We start from the raw sequence: 25,371 nt of genomic DNA, 5'->3' as shown, positions 1-25,371 counted from the left end.
ATGATGCCAATTTGATTTAATCCAGTCGCTTTTACAGGTTTAAAAAAAATGCAAAAATCATATATTTTTAATCCATTTCTAATAAGATACCTACACCCTTTTTGCTTGTTATGTACAGTATAGTATGATACATACTGATAGCTCCCCTTTCAAGGCAGCCTATTGACGGACGGGCAACTACGGAACCCTACAGTGAGTATGGCCCGACATGCTCTTCGCTGTTTTTTTACTGACCGAGCAAAGCAAAAGTCTCTCTTCCAGCGTGGACAAAAATGCGGTATCGTCTGGGGTCTTCCCATTCGTTTTTCGTCAAGTCCTGAAATTAGTCCTATTCTGCTTTCGTCACTCATTCTACATTGAAAGCCACCGACGATTGTGATGAATGTAGAATGGGTGACGAAAGCAGAATAGGACTAATTTAAGAAAATGACGAAAAACGAATGGGACGACTTAAGACGATACCAAAAATGCGTTTCGTATATCGGGATGTTTTCCTCTATAGCAGCGGTCGGCAACCTTTTAGCAGCCAAGGGCTAAATAGTAGTTAACGGAGGTGACGCGGGCCGTACTTTGTCAATATTTATGACTTTATGAGACATTGTCGTTTGTCACTGTTACACACAAAATAGCCAAGGCGGCTCTCAGGCCGCAAGTGACAGATTCACGAGCCGCATGCGGCCCGCGGGCCGCAGGTTGCCGAGCGCTGCTCTATAGGATCATAATGCTAGTATTTACATTAATACGTAGGAAATAAAACAAGTAGTCTTGATACTTTCACATATTTTTATTTTTATTTTTTTATAAATTATCACAAAGTGCATGTATACATACAGCCTCTACGATAACAACACACAATTGACATTATTTCCAGACACAATTGAGATTTTCATGACAGCTACTCCATATAATAAGTTTTTGGCGAAAATTTAATTTTTGGTACAAGCTTTTATCTCTGACTGTACTTTTTTTTCACAGGCAACTAATTCTCATCAAGACAATACTAAAAACCCCAAACAAAAATAAGTTGCGTTGTTTTATCACTGGTACTCGTTTCAGAGCGGCTACCGCGAAAACCGAAATTCGCAAATTGCGGGGATCTTTCCCTTTTACTCCAATGAAGGCGTAATTAGAGTGACAGAGAAAAATCTCCGCAATTTGCGAAATTCTGTTTTCGCGGTAGCCACTCAGAGCTTGGTAGGAAGAGAAAAATAAAGGGTTGCCATACGGAAATGGCGAACTAATTAAAAGGCCAGTTTTGCACTGCGCTACCTGATATTATGCGTGTTTCACATACTGTGTCTATCAACAGATCATCAGTTCGATGGTACTATAATATCTAAATATATTGTCACCCAACTGCATGCTAATTTTCAGCTTTTATAGGAAACTTGTGGGTCAAATTTAACTTGCAAGATATGAATACAGACACACAGGCAGACAACGGGACAGGCGAAACTAAATAAAAGCTTGTATAAATGAACTAAACTTTTACTATTTTAACACATTATCCTACACACACATACACACTATGCTCTCTGGATATTAACATCAGTGAAAATATATTGATACAATTTGTTGTATATATATATATATATATATATATATATATATATATATATATATATATATATATATATATATATATATATATATGAACTGCAGCCATGCCTCTACCATTTTTACACATTATCCCGTACCTAATATAATAATTAGAACTATTAATTATTAATTAATTATATTAAATATTAGAACTACTAGTCAATGTCAAGCTTCTTGAATGAGCCCTCGATCCCTCCGAAGATGTCGGAGATGGTCTTCGGTCGGCCAGGCCTCCGGGACTCCACTACGCGTCTTTTGTTTTCTCGCTCGAAGAAGTCTTTGTTCAGTCGCATACGTTCTTTTAGGTCCTCTGGAAATAACAATGTTGGGATTAATGTTTGCTTGACAGATGGGCTTTAGTTACGATTACAATATGGCTGCGTTACCACTATAAATGTGTGAGCATGTGTTTGTTAAGAGACAATAGATAACTGGGTCAAACAGAAAACTGTGTTACGTCTTTCCTGTAGACATACACAAGAGTTAAGGGCTATAAAGGTTAATTTTCTTATTTAACCCTTATCCTTCCCTTTAGTAATGATTTTATCAGAGTTCTCTAAATAAAAGGAGGACCTTTTCACGTGGATAAGGGTTAAATAAGAAAATTAACCTTTATAGCCCTTAACTCTTGTGTATGTCTACAGGAAAGACGCAGCACAGTTTTCTGTTTGACCCAACTACATTTATATTGTAGTAGCTAATATTGATACCCGTGCAAGTGAACCCCAAAATTTTACCACGAGCATAGCAAGTGGTTTAAAAAGTGGAATCTTGAACGTTGTGACGGTTTCAAATGCACGAACAAACTTTGCTCCCGAGTGAAGCAAAACATTTTCACTTCACCAGCGCGAAGGCAATACTAACTGTATAACATTACAAATGAAACAAAAATGGACGTTATTGGGTAAATATTTATCATTAAAAACATTATTAAAAAGCCAACGTGAGGAAGCAATTCAACATTTGTATCCTATTACTTTACCACTCTGGTGGATAAATAAGTATGCAACATTCTCATCAGTTTTTGAAATATAAAGAGAGCCTTTAAGAGCTGAATAAGATTAAGATTATACATACCTATATTCTATTTATTACCTTATGGTAACATGATGTTTACAGTATCAGCCTGGATCATAATCCTCAAACTTACCGGTGGCCTTGATCACAGAAACACCCTTCCCACCAGCTTCTTCTGGCAAGCTGTCCATGGGTAGATGCTTCTCCAACGTGGTGGCGCCGATCTGATCACAAATAGAATGCAAGATACCATTATTTGTCAATGTTTAAATACTCGTATGTACATATTTTCGAGAGGAATTTTCTGTCTGAAGATTTGTCTATGCTCAGCAAAAGCTAGCAGACATAAAGGGCCAGTTACTCAGCGCGATGTCAGACCCAACGTCGGGCGAGAGCTAAAGTCGTTTTCCGTTTCACGATTCCGTAACCTATCAGCAAGGCCTGATAGTGAGTGTGGATGTAATTTGGCCCTTAAGACTAAAACGATGATCATAAAGATTGAGTCTGACCTGATGAATGAACAGGCACTCCATCAGCTCCTTCTTGAGGAAAGGCCTGATCAGCATCATCACTTTGTCAATGAAGGAGGGCGCGTTGATGAACTGTAGACCCGTCACTTTTACCAACATGGCTTCCTGTAAGAAAATGTTTAAATAAGATAGCTGACCATAACAACTTCTTACCAACCGTCTCAGTTAAACGGTAGACCTAACGCAGGGCACGGCAAACTTTTTAGAAGAAGAGCCAGCCGCAGTAAAAATCACCAGTTTTAGGAATCACAAAGAGCCACAAGTGTTCTTTTCTGTGGTCTAGGATTTTCAAGAGTTAATCTTTTCAGTGACTGGAAGAGCTACAATTGCACAATAAAGAGCTGCATGCGGCTCGCGAGCTGCGGTTTTGCTAACCCGACATAGCCATTGCTATAAAGAAAATCTTCAGAATTTGAAAAGTTTCCATAAAATATTTTCAAAAATTCAGACCTGTTTTATTTAGTTTCGATTTAAAAGACACTTGAAGTAGACGCCAATGAATGATGTAAATGTTAAATGAAACAGTCGTCGTTAGTTATGGACCCCTATTCGACAAGCGACGTTTGACGTATCGTGTGGATCTCCCGTTGATGTGGGAAAAATCATAAGTTCTCGAATACGTACAATGTCAAAATTTGACATTAACAATCCACAGTTAGGTTGACAAGCAAACCAAACCGAACCACCCTTAGTTTAGAGTGGACTTTTGGTTGTACCAAATGAGTATGCAATAAAATCAACTGTTGATTTGACGTGAATGCGAAATCTGACAGTTGTACATGTTGAATTTGGCCCATGAACATTGAGTAATAATCCTTAATCTGAACGGGAACTTTCTAAGTGAAACTTGCATGGAAAAAAGTTCATGAAAGTTTCCAGAGATTGCGGAAATTTAGAGAATGTTCTGCACATTGCTAGGTAGACCTCTATATATATAGTCCTCCTCATCGTTTTCGATGACGGCGACCCTAAATAAATATCATGGTCGTTGTCTGGCGTGAGCCCTTACTTATGTGGCTGCCCAGGCCGAACTTGGTCTTAAATATTCTATTGCACGTGTGACAATAAAGTTGGCCAACTTCATTGAGCGTGTACACGTAGGAGGGCTTAGGTCAACCTATAATGCCTACCTGAAGATAATACAAGAACTGCTGCATGGTCTGAAGATCCAGCTTGGCGAGGTGCTGCAGGCTGAACATCCTCATGTCGAAGACGATCTGCAGCCCGGGCCAGGTTCCCTCCTCCTCCTGCCAGAGATCTAGTGTCATCAGAGCCACTCTGGAATTAAACAATATTTAGTCAGTAAAAGTGGTCAAAGAGTTAGAGTTGATCAAAGGGCGCTTGGCTTTCAAAGATAGCATACACCACAGAATTTGGGAAGGGTCGGTACCGTGGCCGAGTGGTCTAGTGGTCAAGACGTTAACCGCTGCCGCTAAGCTGAAGACGCAGGTTTGATTCCGGCTGGGCCGACCCTTGGTTACCCCTGGTAGACTTGGTTACTTTTTCTTCAGTGTATGACGTTGACGTCTATTTCAGTTTATAAAAGTGGTACCTACTCCGGGCACGCCTCTCAAATGTCCGGAACCAATGATGTGATGGGTAAAGATATACAAATTGTAATAATAACATAATGATGATGATGATGAAGAAAATGTACCTGATGCACTCGTGGAAGACGAACTTCTTGGCGTCAGCGTCGGTGAGGCAGCAGTAGAAGACGGCCGAGTCGTTGTGCGCGCGCGCCTTTATCGGCACTGTGCCACTGCGTAGGAAATAGCATCATCATTAGTTCTAATACCTACTCCTAATAAGCAACCGATGCGATATCGGATCCAAAATCAAGAAAGTGTCGGGTACCTACATAACGCGGATGATTGTTGCAACGCTGTGTCAAGAGCGGTTGAGACGGCCAATGCATTTGTGCTTATGGCTATACACAGCACTTCTGGTCGCATGAGTCACATGTATGGGTATGTTGAGCATATACAAGGTAACTTACCACATGGATAAGGTAGTGAAGGTCTTCTCCGTGACCAGCCGGTCTTTGAAGAAGTTAGTGAAGAGGGTCTTTAGAGTGAAGTGGAGGTCTAACACCTGCTTGGAGACCTCGGCGCTGCGCTGGCAGCAGTGGTACGCCAGCACTAGGTCCAGGTCTGGAACAGGTAGTATCAGGGACTATAATTTTATATATCATTAAAAAGGATAGGGAGGTCTCATCAACGCGCACGTAACCCTCCCTTGAGTTATAACATTGAAATAGATGTAATTATAGCGCAAGTCAAATATAAAAAAAAATTGTCTAGTGTACATACAATTTTGAGTTTTAATCGTGTGTCGAAGGCAGTAAATTTACTGTGACTACAAAATTTACTATAATAGGACCCCTCTATACTACCTATTCTTTTTCCTACTATAAGTACTATACGAAAACTAGTACCAGACGTATGCATATGTGTTACTTTTATGTCAATGCTAAGTTTATTCAGCATATCGTTTTAAAATTAGAGTGTATCTACGATTGTACTCCAGCAGGGTGGTAACCATTAAATACTGCTAACCATTCTATTTATGGCGTGCATTGTTATGTCCTTTAATATATTTTTAGCCACGGTAGGAACGCCCCTAAAATGAACAATTATGAGTGTCCATAGTCCCTCACAAATGAAACTAAACAATGACATTGATCATGAGATTAAAACCGGCTATATCAACAACCAAGTCATTACAATGACAATACAATCCTTCATGCATGACATTCCACTGTAGTACTTAGCAATTGTTAGTACCTAATAGCCTACAATACTTAATTGTAGCTTTTGTAATGGTAAGATACGATTGTTGGGATAAACCATGCATAATAAAAAAAAAAAAAACCTGTTTTTTTTGAAAAAATATACAGCTAATTGAAAATCACTACAGATTTAATGAAATTCCTATAGACGTTAACTTTTCAATGTGTATGATGGCTCACCAGTGAACGTCAAGGAAAATAGATTGCTCTCATCCTGCGCTATCAGAATATAGGCCATGTTTTCGAGTTACCTATTTATGTTCAGTGAATTTTCAAGGTTCAACAACAACTTTGCGCTCTTGTGAGACGAATAACTATTACCTACCTAAATAGTTCAATTAGCTAGGGTTCTAAGTGACAAAAACAGGTCGAACCTTTTTTTTCTTGATTAAAGCATGAAACTTGGCACAGTTGTTCCTTATATCAAACCAAGCCGATTTCGATCGGTAGCCCGAAGGAGCCCCCCCTCTGGGGCCGGAGAGGGGGGGGGTCAAAGTACCGCTCGCCCGGCTTCATTCTTAAAATTCTAACAGGCCCCGTTTAGCTAATAGGTCATATTTGGTATCAATTTCGGATAAATCAATAACGTAGAATTCATTTCTGGTATAAAAAATTAGCAATTTGTAGAAAAAAATAAAAAAAACTCAAAATATCTAATTTTTCAAGTTTAATTTTTGTTTCTTATTTATTGTCAGAATTAAACTGCCTGGTTTTTCTACATTGAAAAAATATGATGATAAAGCCTATTTAATGCAGATTTTAAAAACATAACTTTTACATATCTTCATTAAGAGGAAATTGCATAAAAAAAAACTTATATCGTCTCGCGCCGGTGAATATCTTTTTACCGACATCGGAATCGATATAGACAACATCCGAAGTACACACTCTGGAGACCGATTAAAAGTATTGTTTATTGTTGTAGATAGATAAAGATAGAAAAGCGTACAAATATTTTCTTATGTGTCGTTCAGTGAAAAAAGGGACCTTGGAAAAAATTATCACAGAGCCTCGCGTTTGTATAGAAGCATACTCGTAGGTATTTAGTTAGTGCCAACCACTCCATGGACTCCATGGTCGCTGTTCTCAATAGGGGATATTACTGCAATGTTCTGCCGCCAAAGTGCAGCACTACCGACTCTAGTAAATTCATAAACTAACTTATACATACTGTACCTTAAACTGTTTTTTGACAAGTTTTCACAGACAATAAAATATGTCATTGATGCATCAAGGCGGTTTGTTAACCAGGGCCTATCGGTAAAAGCGAAAATCGAAATTAAGTTATCTGCCTCTTTATCGAATATGCAAGACTGCAAGAGTGATAGAGGGATTAGACAACGAAACTTCGATTTTCTTGTTTCGCGGCAGACCCCCAGATTGTTAGTGATTGACAGATAGTGGTAGTGGCGCTACCTACGCAGAGTTTTGCGTAATATTCCCTATTAATAAGAAGTAAACTATAAGTATTATTTAATCTGCTTACTTATTACATTATACCACACTTTAATGTTGCGTCTTGTGTATTAATGCAATTCCTTCCCCCGACACATGAATGGATACATTTCATAATTCACGTATATATGTCAGTTTCAACCATATTCTGGCCACAGCAGGGTTGTCAGAACAGTTTGGAAACAGTCATCTGCTCCTTGCTTCCATTCCCAAGAAGACGGACTGAGCAAGTTTGACGACGAACTAATGTCTGATCCCAAACATCAACCACACGGTACACTGCGCGTAATGAGGCATTTATACGGCTCCCTTTTGAACAGGTATAACATTATACAACTCTTCATTTCAATATCCCGGTGTAACTTGTCTTCTTCAATATTGCACTTATTACCGAACATATAATATCTCATTTTAGTATTTTAGGGGAATGCTTTTAGCCACCGCTATTGCTCCATCTTGTAAGAGCTTGGATCCTTGTAGTAGCATGGCTGAACTCTGAACAGGTTCCATGTTTCGAACTCACTTTTTCTACCCTTTCAGCTGAATGCTCGAAACAGGGGTAAGACTTCAACTCTTTTAGGGTAAATAAAAGAGTTTATTTAAGTAGCTTACAGAATAGATAATTTTATTGGCTTAAAAATAGAATTCCCTGGCCTATTGTGGATGCAATGGAGTGACATGTGATATAATTGAGTTTTCCACTGTGTCAACGTGAGCCCACAAATCCTGTAGTTGGGGAAATATTCGTACGCATGAATCTAGTCTAGCTGCTATAACTACATCGTCTATGTCTACTGTGCTTATCAATACCTTGCAATGACTGTTTTACAGCATCTGCAACTAGGGCCATCATATGAAATGAATCGGACTCTTCATGATTCTTGGAGTATTCGGAATCTCACGAGGAACATTACTTATAACATGTTTCTCTACACAATTTCGCGATGGCATAAATAAGGACTTATAACTCTTCGAAGTTTTGTCAACACAGTGTCTAAAAATGATTTACCTAGTGCTAAAGAAATGAGTTTCACTAAAATATCAGTGGTTATAAGTGAAGCTTATCATCATGGTAAATTTAACTCTTATATCTATCGGGCTCTGAAACACCAGGAGTCTTACTCGTATTCCAAGCATTCTGTCGATCGACCTTGTAATACTGTAAGCTCAATAAGACTTGTGATAATAAGACTAGATGATATATATATATGATAATATGTATTTGATAAATACACTCAAAACATCCATAGGTAATTCAGGAACAAGCTTTCACGATAAACACAAATATATGCCTTCTAGGATTTGAACCGGGTTCCCCATTTAATATATGGTGTATAAAAGTGAGATCTAAGCATATACCCTTTTTAGCTTGGCCGATACAAGGATTCAAGCTCCTACAGGATAGAGCAATATCAGTAAATCTAATAAATAACATTCGCCAAAAGTTTATTATAACTTCATATGATGATATGTGAAATAGCCTTGTAAAGTGAATACCTTACTGATAAAGCCGCCTAAATAATAATAAAAATGCCTGAAATAATTCTTTACTTGAATAGACTATTGAAACAGAAGCAGCCTTATCAGGATAGAATTATATGTTTGGGGCTTGGGGGCAGACGTTAGTTCCTCTTTAAACTTGCTCAGTCTGTCTTCTTGGGAATGGAAGCAAGGAGCAGATGACTGTTTCCAAACTGTTCTGACAACCCTGCTGTGGCCAGAATATGGTTGAAACTGACATATATTATATACGTGAATGATGAAATGTACGCATTCATGTGCCGGGGGAAGGAATTGTTTTTTTAATACACAAGTCGCAAAATTAAAGTGTGGTATAATGTAATAAAAATATTTAATAATACTTACAGTTTACTTCTTATTCATTGAGAATAGCGACCATGGAGTCCATGGAGTGGTTTACACTAATTAAATACGAGTATGCTTCTATACAAACGCGAGGCTCTATGATAATTTATTCCTAGGTCCCTTTTTTTACTGAACGACACATAAAAAATAGTATTTGTACACTTTTCTATCTTTATAATAGGATCTATAAAGGATCTACAACAACAAACAATACATTTAATCGGTCTCCAGAGTGTGTACTTCGGATGTTGTCCATAACGATGCCGATGTCGGTAAAAAGATATTCACCGCGCGAGACGATATAAGATTTTTTTTATGCAATTTTCTTTTAATAAAGGTAAGGACAAGTTACGTTTTTAAAATCTGCATTAAATAGGCTTTATTGTCATATTTTTTATATGTAGAAAAACCAGGCAGTTTAATTTTGATACTAAATAAAAAATAAATATTACACTTGAAAAATTAGATTTTTTAATTTTTTTTAAATTTTTTTCTACAAATTGCAATTTTTTTATATCAGAAATGAATTCTACGTTATTGATTTATCCGAAATTGATACCAAATATGACCTATTAGCTTAACGGGGCCTGTTAGAATTTTAAGAATGAAGCCGGGCGGAGCGGTACTTTGACCCCCCCTCTCGGGCCCCAGAGGGGGGGCTCCTTCGGGCTACCGATCGAAATCGGCTTTATTTGATATAAGGAACAACTGTGCCAAGTTTCATGCTTTAATCAAGAAAAAAAAGGTGTTTGCACTTAACATCCTCACTAAATGTAGCAGAATTAGTGATTAACCCCCATTCTCAGCTGATGGGTTTTATTATCAACTATACTTAATACTACTCTACTTTATACTAATGACAAATGTTAATTTTTACCACACCAGCTCGGAAAGGCTTACTTTGCACTTCAAAAACTGATAGCAAAGTTGCATTTTATTCACATGTGAGGCAAAGTAATCAAATGCAAATTTTGAGTTGTTTTCTTATGTTTGCTGTTAGAATTGAATTTTAAATGATGATTTTGGATGATAAATTTGGATTTGATTTGATTTTGTTTAATATTTTCATTTCATATTTGCTTCGGGTTGGTGTGGTGAAAAATTTTGTGTTTCACTCGGGGACAAATTTTGTTTAACCCTCGTGCTTTAAAACCCGCGCAACGCTTAAGATTCCATTTTTCGATTCAATTTTGGAATCGCTTACTCGGGTATCAATATTAATTAGCACGAGCGTTTAAACAACAACTTTGCCCCCTTTTAAAACATATAACTATTTTTCCTGTTTAGATAGTTTTGATTTTAGTACAATAAAGTGTTTTACTACTACCTAGGTACTTAATTAATATTTTAATTACAGACAGTGAAACCTTACAGGTTATACACTGTATGGACTGACGTTTATCTGACATGGCTATTTTTACGTTACGTATACATTTGACGTGCCCCTCCTCCGCAAAAATTGGCAGACTATTTTGTATCGAAAATAACAGACAAGGCTTCTCCGTTTGTTTATATCCTCTAAGAAGCAAAGTATATACAATTGTAGTAAATAATGACGCCAGTGTAACATGCGCGTCATCTAATAACAGACTTGTTGAGAATATCTAATAGGAACTCGTTAAGCAGGATTAAATATAGTACCTATTGAGATAAGGGCCCTATCACACTAGCGATTCGGGAGCGAGTTGAAAGCGACGCGAGCGCGCAACGTTTTCACTGCGTACTAAGCAAGTACTAAGATAATGGGATTCTTTGAACATACGTTTTGCGCTCGCGGCGAGCTCGTTAGGCGCTCGCTCCGCTTTCAACTAGCTCGCAAATCTCCAATATTATAGGGCCCTAAGATTTTACCTAAGAACAATTTCACAGTTTGCCCGAAAAAAATGCGAAATAATGGAATTTTCAGAAAATTAACATATATTTTCCTGCCAATAAGAGGATATGCGGTGGAAAGTGGAGGAGAAACATTTGGAAAGGAAACCCTGGGGGTCTGCAGTTGCTGAGGATACAATCAAGCTGAGAGAGATATAATAGAGCTGATAGAAAAACAAGAAGACAGGGAGATAGTGAGAGTTAACATACCTGTAAGCAGCTCTCCAGGAAGGTGAGGCTGCGTGGTCAACCAGGCCCGCAGCTTGGCCACATCCTCAGGAGTGACTCCGGTCTTCTTGGCGTACTCCTTCTCTAGAGGGAACTGCTTCACCACCACTGGTGCTGACATGGCTCTGAAATCAAAAGGTGGATAAGGTCAATAAAAACCACAATATCACTTTGCTAATGCGCGAAAAGATAACGTGCTAGTCAATCAGTGCTAACCCGTTATACTTACTTGCGTATTTTTTACATGCAATTAATGTTAACCCTCCCACCGCTAAAATAAATACGCAAATAAATATAACAAACCACCACCAAAAGAACAATACTCACCATGTGTTTCGCCTCTCTACGAGGCATATTCAGGAGATATTGACGGTCTGACGCGGGTTAGCAAAAAGTAATATTGTGGTTTTTATTAATATGCATTTCCGCAAAGTAATGCCTGATTCTATTCACTATGTGGACCCGGGTATGTCCTTAAACTACGTCCAAGACCACCGGTGGACGGGCAGCAGCGTCCCTTAAATTTGGTGTTACTCGACTGCGATCGCCAACCCGCCTGCCAAGCGTGGCGATTATGGCATTCACCCCCCATAAGGGGGAGGCCTATGTTCAGCAGTGGACGTCTTATGGCTGAGATGATGATGATGATGTGGATAAGGTCAGTTATTTATGAACGGTGTACAAAATAATTTTCATTGTTCTGTTTATTTAATTAAATTGTTCGTAACAATGTGAAGGAGTTGTTTTTGCATGAGATGAAGATTTGTTTTTTTGTAAAATAAATTATTTATAGTAAGAAAGATATACAATGGCGCCGAATATTTATTATTTCGTTGGTGGAAAGCATAAATTAAACGGTGACAATGGTCATAAATAAAATTAGTCGTTTTGTAGTAGGTACCTATTGTTTTTACCGGGTGGACACTAAGGAAGACCTGCCAGGGATCTACACAGGCGCCTATTATTAGGAAGGCGGAAAATAGTGCAGAATGGAGAGCCTTAGTGCACAAAATAACGACCTCATGTGGTCATGAGGAATCGAGGAGGAAGAAGAAGAAGAGAGCTCGTCTGAAGGCAGGCGCTTTCCGGAGGCTATGGAGTCGTCCATAGCCTTTGCACGCGTCAATCTCTATCGTCACATATCGCGTTGCCGAACCTTTATAATATTCCTTTATAGAAGACTTCTTACAATCGACTTTGTGGTATACCTATCTAAGAACGAGTTTCTGCTAGGTATCTTTAGGTACTTAGGTAGGTATCTATCTATCTATCTATAGTTTCAAACATATCCTCATTCTTCAAATTGGAATCAACAACGCATATGTTGAAAAATATTAAGTACCTACCTACTTACCTACATGCACCTACATCCAAAAATATTCATTAGCCTTGATCTTTAAAAATAGCCAGATCTTATCTTATAATAAGTATAACTATAAAAGGCATTGTATACATATATATTTATGTATGTGTGCACTTTTTTTATTTGCATCGTATTTCGTTTGTTTTCTGAGTATTGTGCGGTAGATTTCTTTTCATTACATTTGCAACACCTATTGACATGTTTAGGTAAAGGACCCCGCAGCAAACATAGGGAAAAAGTGGTTTCAGTTAAATCTCACGAAATTTTAGTATGATGTTAATTTGGCTCTCCTGATTATTTTTTTTGTATGGGCACAACTCTCTCAGAAGTATACTTTCAGAAGTAATCAAGAATATAATTTTCTATTTACACGACATGCGTATTCTAAAATCGATATATTGTTATGACACGCACTGACAGTTCTGTTATTGACGTTATAAGGTGCAGCCAACAACTGTCAGGAGGAGGAAATACGTAAAAATGGTTAACAAACACATATTTTGTATCAAACAATTACATTGATTATTTCTGAAAGTATACTTGAGTTGTGCCCATACAAAAAAATAATCAGGAGAGCCAAATTAACATCATACTAAAATTTCGTGAGATTTAACTGAAACCACTTTTTCCCTATATTTGCTGCTGGGTCCTTTATTAATTTCTGCTACCTAAACTAAAGGTCGTCTGGAAGAGATCTATTTTTAGCGATAGTGTAGTTTACCTCTGGCTTGTATTGCTATTTTCATTTGTATCGTTTTCTTGTATTGAGCCGTGTTGAATAGAGTCAGACCAAGAAAAGTCTGCAGCGGATTTGATAGCCCACGCAGTGCAAGTGTTATTGTAAACGTCAAATTTCTATGAAATTATGGCGTATAAATAACACTTGCACTTGAACTTCGTGGGCTATCAAATACGCTGCCCTCTTTTTTTGATCAGACTCTATAAACCCTTGGTTGTGTTTAAACCTTGTCGGTTTATTTTTATAACTGAAATAACCAAAAGTCAAAAACCCCTAAAGGACGAAAAGCAAGGTGAATTTAAAGTGAAGGTTACCAGTATAACCTGTCTATAGGTACCTATATTGGTACAAACATTGTTGTTTTTATACATCACCTTATTAAAAAAACTTAGTTTTACCGTATTCTTATATTTTTATTGCTAAAATTATCAAGCGGCAAATAGGTATCATTACGCGATATTTATAAGTTGTTTATACTTAAGTAAAAAATAGGAAATTATAATAAAAGTTTTTATTACAAAAAGTAACTGATTTTAAATAATTTAGTTAATCTTATTTTTATGATCAGCATTTATTTTCAATTAACCCTTAAACAGGTTGTTACTGGAATCAGTTATGTAACGCTGCCATACATGACCCAAAAATTTTTTATTAAGCTATGAGCTTCATCACATCTGATATTTGAGTAATTCTAAGCATTTCTAGCCTGGGGTGGGGGGGAGGGTGGGGTACAAAGACGGCCGCCACCCGTCATCTTTAAAAAAAATCTATTCTGATCCTGGTGGGTACTTGGGCAAGTTTGGTATCATTTTCGTATAAACCAAAGACGTAGAATTCATTGCTGATATTTGTTTTTTTCAGTTTCATAGTAATTTTACAAGAAAAACGTAAAAAGGTGAAAAATTTGGTTGGAGATTTTTGCTACGCGGAGCCGAAACTACAAAAGATAGAAAGTTGAAATTTGCACACTAGATTACATTTATAAAGTGTACAAGAGATAAGAAGCGATTTTGGGAAATTCAACCCCTAAGGGGGTTAAAAAGGGGATGAAAGTTTGTATGGGGTTCAAGTTTTATTTTAAGCTAGGAATTTGAAACTTCGTAAAACGATATATTATAAACATACAAGAAAACTAATTTCAGCGTTTTTGAAAATTCATCCCCTAAGGTGGTGAAAAAGGGGTTGAAAGTTTGTATGGATATCAAAAAATTTTTCGAACGCGGGACTTGAATCTTTGTATTTGGGGATATTATTAAAAGACAGGAAAAGTAATTTCAGCGTTTTGTAAAATTCATCCCCTAACAGGGTTAAAAAGAGGTTGAAAGTTTGAATCCATTACAAATCCGAGTAGACACACATTTCTTATTGCCTCCCAGGCTTGAAATGCTTAGAATTACTCAAGGAACATATATGATTAAGCTCATAGCTTAATAAAAAAATTTTGGGTCAACTTTACAACTGCCTCCGCTATGTGTATCTATAAGTACCACATAGCAAATGATTTTTTTTTGGCGAGCTGGGGCCAAATTCGACACGTACAACTGTCAGATTTCGCATCCACGTCAAATCAACAGTTGATTTTATTGCATACTGAGTGTTGATTCCATCAACGGTGGATAATATCATTTAGTACAACCAAAACTCAACTCTAAACTAAGGTGGTTCGGTTTGGTTTGCTTGTCACCCCAACTGTGGATTGTAAATGTCAAATTTTGACATTGTACGTATTCGAGAACTTATGATTTTTCCCACATCAACGGGAGGTCAACACGATACGTCAAACGTCGCTTGTCGAATAGGGGTCCTGAGTAAATACAACGACCGCAAAATGTCATTGTCGTAAAGTCTATAATTTCCGGTGATTTCCGAACGTAAAAAAATGGGAGGTGTCAATACAAATTTCTTTGACATTTTAGTTGTCAATTTCAAATCGACCACAAATGGCAGTTCCCCTGCCCAGCTATAAACGTTTATTACACAGAAAAGAAATACTGTACGTATGTTCTGTTGTATTTTTTTGGTAGCTTATTAGATAATGTATGTGTAGTAAGTCATAATTTACCTTAGTTATTGTTTTCTGATAAAATATGCACTTTAAAAGTTTGTGGTTCGTATGAACTCTCTGCCCGTCTGGGGCACGTTCAAGTGGTTTCTATGTGACCACTGCCCTGGAGGGAGTTTACATGAAATTTAAGGGTAAGATTTATTAGTATGAATGAGCCCTCATAGTGCAAAAGTAATATATTTTCTTTTGAATTTTAAATTAAATATTTATTCAACGGTCAATCTTATGAGCCACGACATCCACGCGAGCCATGGAAGTGCTGGGAGTTAGTGCATTTTGTAACACAAGTGTAAATATGATGTGCTCGTGACTTACCCTTAAATTTTAACACCATTGGTAACGGGCAGTGGGCATATAAAAACCACCGGGTTTTTTTAATGAATTAGTGATAATAAAAAAAAATCAAGAAATTATTTTTCTTATAAAGCTATTACCTACCCGAATCTGTAATCAAAAGTAAAAAATGCGTCAGGCCTGTTTAAGGGTTAAATTCAATCGAACGACAAAAATAATTATTTAATCTCTTTCGCAGGGACTCAATTGACATTGTGTAGGTTTAAATAATAAACCGTTTTTATTTCCGGCAGCAGCTTTGTACATTGAATTGTATAATGTTTGTTTACGTTTTTGACAATGATTGAACAAACTTCAAACTTCAACATTTATTCAGCAATAGGCCACAAGGGCACTTTTACACGTCAACATTGAATTTACATACAAGCAAAAAATAATAATAATCCATTAACAATTATAAAATGAAATGTATTTGTTTTTGTATTTTGCGGTTTTATATTTTAAATAAATAAAAATACTTATTATATTATAAAATACAAACTGCAACTACAAATTCAAACATTATTTTGTATAAGTAGGAGTACATTCAGGAAATCTCTTCTTGTTCTTCTTTATCTTATTTTGGTACGACCTTAAAGATCGCTCACGCTGATTCATCATCATCATCATCATCATCTCAGCCATAAAACGCCCACTGCTGAACATAGGCCTCCCCCTTGGACCTCCATACGTGCCGGTTGGAAGCGACCCGCATCCAGCGTCTTCCGGCGACCTTAACAAGGTCGTCTGTCCACCTTGTGGGTGGACGTCCTACGCTGCGCTTGCTAATCCGTGGTCTCCACTCGAGCACTTTTCGACCCCATCGGCCATCTTCTCTGCGTGCAATGTGGCCTGCCGATTGCCACTTCAGCTTGCTAATCCGGTGGGCTATGTTGGTGACTTTAGTTCGTCTACGGATCTCCTCATCACGCTGATTGGCGTATGCGAAATGCAGTGAAAGTCGTGCGTGAGATGCACGCCAATCACCAACCACCAATCCACACACACGTCACAACCAACCAATCGTCACGGTCTTATCAAAACCAGTTCAAAACTATAACGATTTTTAAATCTGAATCAGGCTCAGGATTATTAAAAAAATCCTCTTGCACACCTCTCGTTTGTAGAATGATCTCCTTATCCATGTTTTCACGGGGACTACAGTATAGGGTAAAAAAAAACGGTCACCCAAGTACTGACCCCGCCCGACGTTGCTTAACTTCGGTCAAAAATCACGTTGTATGGGAGCCCCACTTAAATCTTTATTTTATTCTGTTTTTAGTATTTGTTGTTATAGCGGAAACAGAAATACATCATCTGTGAAAATTTCAACTGTCTAGCTATCACGGTCCGTGAGATACAGCCTGGTGACTGACGGACGGATGGACGGACGGACGGACAGCAAAGTCTTAGTAATAGGGTCCCGTTTTACCCTTTGGGTACAGAACCCTAAAAAGGAATACTTCTGGAGTTGCAGCCGTCTATAGGCTATGGTAAACGCTTACGATCAGGCTCGCATTTTTGTTACCAATTTGGAATAAAATTATTTTAGAATTGGTTCATACGCATTTTATTGTACGCTTGAGCGTTCTATCATTCGCATCTTTCATGTATGAGACTCCTTATTTATAAGGGCGGCGTCTGTCGGCGTCTGGTCAACGCTATGGAAAATGACGTCGCTGCGCAGTTGCGTCGATGCTGCGTCGACGTTGCGTCGATGCTGCGTCGACGTTGCGTCGAGCAGCGGACATAGAATTGTAGACGCCGATGCTCGAAAGACGCCTGATGTGGGGGGGCCCTAATACTTTACGGGTCTGATATAGTTAAATTATGTTTTTTCCCTTTCTTACAAAGTCATAATATAAAATGACAGATAAAGACAAACGATTCATAGCTAATTCAGCCCAGTAACGCGTTTATGAATAACGCCATAAGACATTACTATCTTAAGACTGCCGTATTCGAACTTCAAGATATTCACAAGAGACGACACGTACTAGACCCATTCTAGATACTTTATAGTTTAGATATAAACTAGTTCTCTTTTGCAGCGCAATTAGGGGCAACCAATGTCACTTTTACGTTAGATATAGTAAGATATCTATTAGATGTGAATTAGATCTCTAAGTCATATCCTGTGGAAATCGTTCAAGACTATCTCCAGAATCGCGCAAATGTCAAATTTGACAGGTTAGATCTTAAGCATATCGTTATCTTATCTTGGTGATGTCTAATAGATATCTATTTCAAAATCCGAATCGGGCCCAGAGATTCTTAAGCAAATTTTTACTCTGCACGCTCACCCGCGGAATACTTTATTTCAGTACTTGAGATTCAAATGTGAAAACCGTGATATATACGAAGCCTGGTCGGTAACTTTTACTGTATTATTGTCCACAGAAGAGATCTTTTTCTGAAATGTGTTTGACCTAGTACCTATAGGTAGCCTAGGTAGGTAGGTATTTACCTGCGCTTAAACACATGGACAAAAATCAAGATCTTTAGTTTGAGTTTTATTCCAACTAAACAGGTATGCTCAGCCTCGATTAGATCAAACAAGTGTCGTCAGTCACAAGTCAACTATGTTACATTTTAAGTGTCAATATAATGGAATCATTATACACCGTGTGGTCGAATAACCGGACAGACTTTAGAGACATGTCAAATGTCAAAACGTGAATTGAAAAACGTAAAAAATAATGGATTTAATATCGCGTTAGATCCGTTTCAATCATTAATTTTATTTAATATGTGACGTAATGTCTAAGGGAAAAAAATCTCAGGTAGGTATAAGTCTGGTGTTCTTATTGGCAGAATGAATGAGACGGTTGTATGCAGTCATCCGGCTTAGCCATACATGGTACTAAAATGTTGCAATTAACTTACGGCCCGATTAGAACTTTAAGATACTTACGTCAAATATTACGTCTAGATACGATATGGATTAGATATGTCAGTGTCAAAAGTGACATTTATTCAAACAAAAGCGTCGCGTTTGACACGCTGTCATATATTATCTAGTTCATATCGTATCTAGACGTTATATTTGACGTAACTTAAAGTTCGGATCGATCGGGCTGTTATAGATAATCTTGCAGCTTGTCGTCTAAGAAGTATTTATTGCACTTTTTCCTTATGAATGAGACGACCATGAAGAAAATTATATTTTTCATTGCAAGTACGATCATTTAGTCATTTATTATTTATTGCAACTGTGTAGTACAGAGCTTAATAACTAGGTACATTCAGAGTCATATGGGCCATCCAGAGTAATAACAAGATTATAACGACAAAATACTATGCTAGGTATGATATTAGATATGTATGTATGTATGTCACTTTATTGCACAAAAACTGGTTTACATACAACGGACAAAACAGTACAAAAATAAAAATTTTATGTACAAAGGCTTACTTATCCCTAAAAGGGATCTCTTCCAGCTAAGATTTGAGAAAATGCGAAAGATTGAAAATTAATTAACTTTTTTTGTGATAAAGGAGTCAAACGAGCAGACGAATGATAGTAACCAATACCCGTCGTAGCCCATGGACACCTGCTAAACCAGAAGGGTTGCAATGCGTTGCCGGCATTTAAAATGGGAATACACTCTTTTAATTCATTCCACAGTTTAGGGCCGATACAGATTGTATGGGAACTGCTCGCAGACTGCACGCCAACTGCAACGTTGCAGTTCCCATACAAGTTGCCATCGTGTTGCAGTCCGTCTGTACAGTCGCCATCAGATGTATCGGAGCGGCGGAGGTGCCCAAAAATATCTGAACACGCACTCTAACGTCTCGACAATAGAGACATGTTCAGATATTTGTAAGCATCATGGCCGCTCCGATATATCTGATGGCGACTGTACTTCGCTGTTGTTAGATCTCAATTAGTCACGTAATGTCTTGAAATGACACGGCAATCAATTAATTGATTTATGTCCTTAGCTAGGTATTTACACTCATTATTAACTATGGTTAGCAAGATATTATACCGGGTGTGGCCTGTAATATGAGCAAAAAATTAAACTGTAGGCTGTACTCCTCATACTGACCAACATTTGTTCAGCGACTTTTAAAAATAACTTGTGGTTTGATTTTTAATACACTTTAAAGTTTATTCTAAGACGCAATGTATTGCGAATTCTGTTATGTTTAAGGCGTGACAAGCAACGTCAGTCACAATGATATGGCGTGGCGATGGTGTCCATTGAAGATAATATTTATTTTGTATGAAAAATAGGGAGTCTAAATACTTCATAATTTTTAAAAGTTGTTGAACAAAAGTGTCACCGTTTGAGGAGTACAATCTATGTTTTAATTATTTGCTCATGTTACAGGCCACACCCGGTATAATTATTATAATTGCAATAGGGATCACTGATAGTCAGGCAAAGATAAAAGTGTTGACGGCACTCGTAAAAACATGGCGGTGCAGACTGCAGGTGGAATTATTTTTTATACAATAACTAATGCACGGTTTTTTACTGCTCAATATTGTTGATATTTTTCACAGATGTGTTTATTTGCGTCTAATTAAAATCCGTTTGATAAAAATAAATTATTCATCATCTTCACAAGGAGTTAACTGAAATATTGGTGTTTTTGAGAAAGTACCTAACTAAAAACTTTAAGCTCAGGAATGCACCCTTAAAATTAACGGAGTTTATAATTTAAAAAAAACCACGGTGTAGAGTTTCATTAAAAACTTAATACTCGTATGTATTTACATACATAATTTAATATTCCCCTGTCTTGTTTTGTTAGCAGAAAATTTATTATCTAGAACTTAACTGAGTAAATAATCCGAGTATAATACACAATAAACAACAAAAAAATTTAACAATATAATATTATACTTACAGTGTAAGTAAGTACATAATAAACGTCTTTGGCGTGGAAAGATCTTTTAATATATGGGGGCGACATTTTGATGCATTATTATTTTTATTACTTAGATTTATTTAAATTGTTTAAACCAATCTCAAACAACGTTGTGTTGTTTTTAGGGTTCCGTACCTCAAAAGGTAAAAACGGAACACTAATATTAGAATCACTTTGTTGTCAGTCCGTCCGTCCGTCTGTCTTGCAAGATTATATCTCGGGAACGCGTGGTGGTATTAAGTTGAAATTAAAACCAGATACTCAGGTCTACAGTCCCTTGAAGCTGTGGAAAAATGAAGCTTCTAATCTAAGTTAGCGAAAAATAAAGAAACGGCCGTTTATGTCGCAAAAACGTATATTTCGTTACTCTCAAAGTCTCAAGGGAATCAAAATTTAATAGCGTACTTTCCGTTGACCTAGATTACCTAGAACTACGAAATTTGACAAGTAATATCGTCTTACACTGTACAGGGAAAAATCTGAAATATCTAATTTAAAAAATAAACCGTCGGTAGACGAGTCCGACTCGCACTTGTCCGGTTTTTCCTGCCTTTATATTGTCACTCGAGTTAATCGGTCCTACACGCAATGTTAGCCACGACATGTTTTTATAATATATCGTCAACTCTGTACAGACGCCATCAGATATATCGGAGCGGCCAGAGTGCTCACAAATATCTAAATACGCCTCTATATTGTCAAGGCGTTAGACTGATAGGCTGTTAAGATATTTTTGAGCACCTTGGCCGCTTCGATATAACTGATGGCGACAGCTCAGGGGTCGATAAGTGAGGGCCTAATTTTGATTTATTATGATTTTTTTTTAATACGGAAAATTTGTTTTTCTGGTCTCCGTGCGGAAACCGTTTACTTTCGGCCCGCTGTGCTGAATGAAGTCACCGCTAAATGAACTTTCCGGCTTTATCTAGCAGAAAAATAGTACTACATATAATACACACCTCGACCTATAGGTAAATAATAAAGCGTCAGATTACATGTGATCTGACACATTTCTTACTGCCCTAGGTTCGTAATACCGTTTTTGTAGTTGTCTGAAGCAATAAGTAAAAAAGATGTTTGAGAAAAAAAATTGTGTTCTTGAAATCACTCAACTTAATCAACATTAAACTCACCGTAATTTATGTCAATTCCATACAAGTCACAAAATTTAGTAAAAAAAATATTTTTTTCAACACGACCACTTGCAGCAAAGATTTGTTCAGTACTAGCAACAGTTTCGCTCAAAGAAAAACGCAACACAGAGGTTAACAATAATGAACTTGTCTCAAGGTTGAGGTGAACCATATGACAATAGGCTTAACGATCAAACTCCTTTGACACGAAGGAAGGTCACGGCAAAGTTTCCTGTTTCGGAATAGTACTTTACGATAAAAGTCCGAAAAAAATTAAAATTCACAGTGTTGATAAATTAAAACACGCCCGAAAGAAGTGTTTTAAAACGATATAAGTTATTTTGATTAAGTAATTTAATATATCAAATTAGGCCAAGCAATAAGAAGTTATAGAGGGAAATGCTAGGAACACAATTTTTGACTACGTAACTTTGTTTGGACTAGTTAGGAGGTGAACATATCAAAAGTCCCCGGCCGTAGCCCCGGTGCTGGGGGGTAGAGGGGGGAAAGAAGGTCTCATTTTTCGGTTTTTCACCTATATCTTGGAAATTTTGCGTCTTAGCGACATGACTACTAAGACAAACCAAAAGCTGATAAAATTTGTTACAAGTTTTATTCAGTCAAGTTTTTCGATATCTTGAATCGTTTTTGAGATATCCGCTCTTGAAAGTTTATTTAGGGCTTTCAATTTTATCTTGATATCTACATTAGTGACGCTGCTAGACCGTGTTTGGTATCATTTTCGTATAAATCGGGGGTGCTGAATTCAGTTTTGGTATTACATTGACACCATTCCTAAGAAAAAACATATAAACTTTAAACAAATACCTTTTTTTTTTAATTCCTCTTCACGCTTAAACCGCTCAACCGATTTAATTGAAATTTGGTATACAGATATTTCGAGTCCCAAGACAGGACATAAGATACTTTTTATCTCAATAATCATTCTTTAAAGTTGTGAAATGGAGTATGGGGGGAATTCAACTTCGTCGACGAAACTGAATTCCTGAGGTTAATACTGCTCAAGGTAAGGTTTGAAGTCATGTTTGGTATCACTTTCATCTAAATCACAGATGTATTCCGTCCTAAATTTCATCTGAACCGGTTCAGCGGTTATTGACTCCCCATACAAACTTCCACCCCACTTTTCACACCCTCAAAAGATGCTTTTGGTTATAAAAACTATCCTATGTCGTGTGTCGAGATTTAAACTATTTCTATACCAAATTTCAACGAAATTGGTTCAGCGGTTTAAGCGTGAAGAGGGATTTAAGATAAGATAAGATATCGTTTATTTGCGTGAATTATGGTAGCTAACAGATGTTACATAGTTTTTATAGGTCACGACATAATTCAGCCGAAAATGACGGCATGCAAATATTACAGCCTTAAACACTAATTATCAAGCTTGCAAATTATACCATTAAGCTAACTATCAATAATTGCACACATTTTGAGTTGGATTTGCATTTGGAATGTCCACATAAAAGAATAACAATGATAAATAATAATAGAGCAATGTCAAGGTAAAAAAAAAAAAACATTAAAAATTAATAACAATTGTCAGCATGCACAAAACAAAATGAAAATAAATTTATTCAACATGCATTTAGATAAATACATTATTTACATTTATGTACAACACATAATTCTTATCTAATATTTGTTAAATCTGCAGTTACTAGCTTCGAGGAAGTCTTTAACGGAATAGAAACAATGTTCCGTCAACCAGCGCCGCAGAGTTTTACAAAACCTATTATAACATAAGTCGGTAATTTCTCGCGGTATGCTATTATAGATCAAGGTCGCCATGTAGTCACAGTTTTTACGATATAGTTGTAGTTTAGGAGCAGGCATTGTCAGTGCTACATGTGTTTCCGATCGTTTATTGGTGTTGTCATTTAAATTAAATAGTGATAAGTTTCCTTTAACTAGTTTGGCAATTTCAAAAATATACATAGCAGGCAACGTTAGAAACTTATTTTTAGTAAATATCTCTTTACACGAATCTGTATTATTCAAGCCCCAAATCGCTCTCAGACATTTTTTCTGTGCTATGAAGACTCTATTTACATTAGACGAATTCCCCCATAATACAATTCCATACCGAATCTGAGAACAGACGTATGCATGATACACAATAATTGCAGTTTCCACTGACGTGGTTCTCCTTATTGTTCTTAAAGCATATATAAATTTATACATTTTTTTGCAAAGCATATCTACATGTGTATTCCAAGTTATATATTTATCTAAAAGTATTCCCAAGAAGTTCGTACTGTCCACCTCCTCAATTTGCTCATTAGCATGCGCTATCTTTAAAGTTATTTCTTTGGCCTGTTTTGTTGAAAATTGTAAAAATTTGGTTTTCTCTATATTTATTTGTAACTTATTTGTAACTAGCCATTCTGTAATGTGTTTAAGCGTAATATTTATTTCAGCTTCGTAATTTGTTGCATTATCACATTTGAATATAATCGTGGTGTCATCTGCAAATAATATGCTTTTATGTTGTGTTACGCGTGGCAAATCGTTTACATACACTAGAAACAGTAAGGGACCCAGGATACTTCCCTGCGGTACCCCTCGATGTGTGCGTTTTTTGTTTGAGTCATAATTTTTTAACATATTGTTTGATTTGTCCAATTTGGTAATTCTAGTAATCTGCTCTCTATTATGTAAATATGCGTGTAGCCAGTTGTATGCCGGGCCTCTAATGCCATACATGTATAATTTGTTTAACAAAATATTGTGATCCACAAAATCAAATGCCTTGCTGAGATCAAGGAACAAGCATGATGTTGGCTTCTTTTCGTTTAGGTTACTCAGTATAGATTTGAATAGTACAAAACTGGCAAGACTCGTGGATTTATTTCGTCTGAAACCAAACTGTTCAGGAGTTAAAACTTTATGCATGTCGAAAAATTCTGATATCCTATTGTACATTAATCTTTCAAAAATTTTAGACACAACTGGTATTAATGCAACTGGTCTGTAATTATTTTTATCTGATTTTGGGCCTTTTTTGTACAGAGGTTTTATTACTGATAATTTAAGTATCTCGGGGAAGTCTCCTTTTTCGAATGAAATATTTATAATGTATGACAGAGGCTTTGCGATGATTGATGCGACAGACTTCAAACAGTCTACTGTGATATTGTCAAATCCTGTAGATTTTTTATTTTTAAGGTTCATTATTATTCTATGCACTTCATTTTCACAAGTAGGCTTAAGAAAAATGGTTTTAGTAACTCCCGATATGTTTTTTATGCTTTGAGAAGTACAAGCAGAATCACTCTGACCTTTGCTATAAATAATAGGTTCACCAATAAAAAAATCGTTGAAAATATTTGCTATGTTTTCGCCATCGTGCACATAATCACCGTTTGTATCTCGAATTCCGTTTATATCATGGTTGTTTGCGTTAGAACCAATTTTCTGATTAATAACGTTCCATAGAGCTTTTGCTTTATTTTCAGAATTTGTAATATATTTT

The 25,371-nt window shown here is 36.8% G+C and overlaps 1 protein-coding gene across 1 annotated transcript; it reads right to left on the bottom strand.

The window, feature by feature from the left end:
- Positions 1-1,624: 1,624 nt before the first annotated feature.
- LOC134674364 (clavesin-1-like) lies at positions 1,625-21,969 on the bottom strand. The gene is made up of 8 exons (XM_063532420.1): positions 21,876-21,969; positions 11,341-11,483; positions 5,146-5,299; positions 4,804-4,908; positions 4,277-4,424; positions 3,126-3,251; positions 2,750-2,840; positions 1,625-1,909 (listed from the first exon to the last, which is right to left on the bottom strand). Exons 2-8 carry the CDS (start codon positions 11,477-11,479, stop codon positions 1,755-1,757), a joined length of 918 nt encoding a protein of 305 aa, XP_063388490.1. The 5' UTR covers positions 11,480-11,483; positions 21,876-21,969; the 3' UTR covers positions 1,625-1,754.
- Between the last annotated feature and the right edge of the window lie 3,402 nt (positions 21,970-25,371).

This window comes from Cydia fagiglandana, chromosome 20 (assembly GCF_963556715.1).
Source record: "Cydia fagiglandana chromosome 20, ilCydFagi1.1, whole genome shotgun sequence".
Taxonomy (NCBI): domain Eukaryota; kingdom Metazoa; phylum Arthropoda; class Insecta; order Lepidoptera; family Tortricidae; genus Cydia; species Cydia fagiglandana.
The sequence above is the reverse complement of the archived record's forward strand: the minus strand, read 5'-3'. Positions and strand labels throughout refer to the sequence as shown.

Bases quoted from the DNA above. Each gene is read 5' to 3' on its own strand.
- LOC134674364 (XM_063532420.1), bottom strand. From the start codon at position 11,479: ATGTCAGCACCAGTGGTGGTGAAGCAGTTCCCTCTAGAGAAGGAGTAC. The intron at 4,425-4,803 runs GTACATTTTCTT...GTTTAATTCCAG, and splicing joins GTCTTCCACGAGTGCATCAG to AGTGGCTCTGATGACACTAG. The intron at 3,252-4,276 runs GTAGGCATTATA...ATTTTCTTACAG, and splicing joins AGTTCTTGTATTATCTTCAG to GAAGCCATGTTGGTAAAAGT.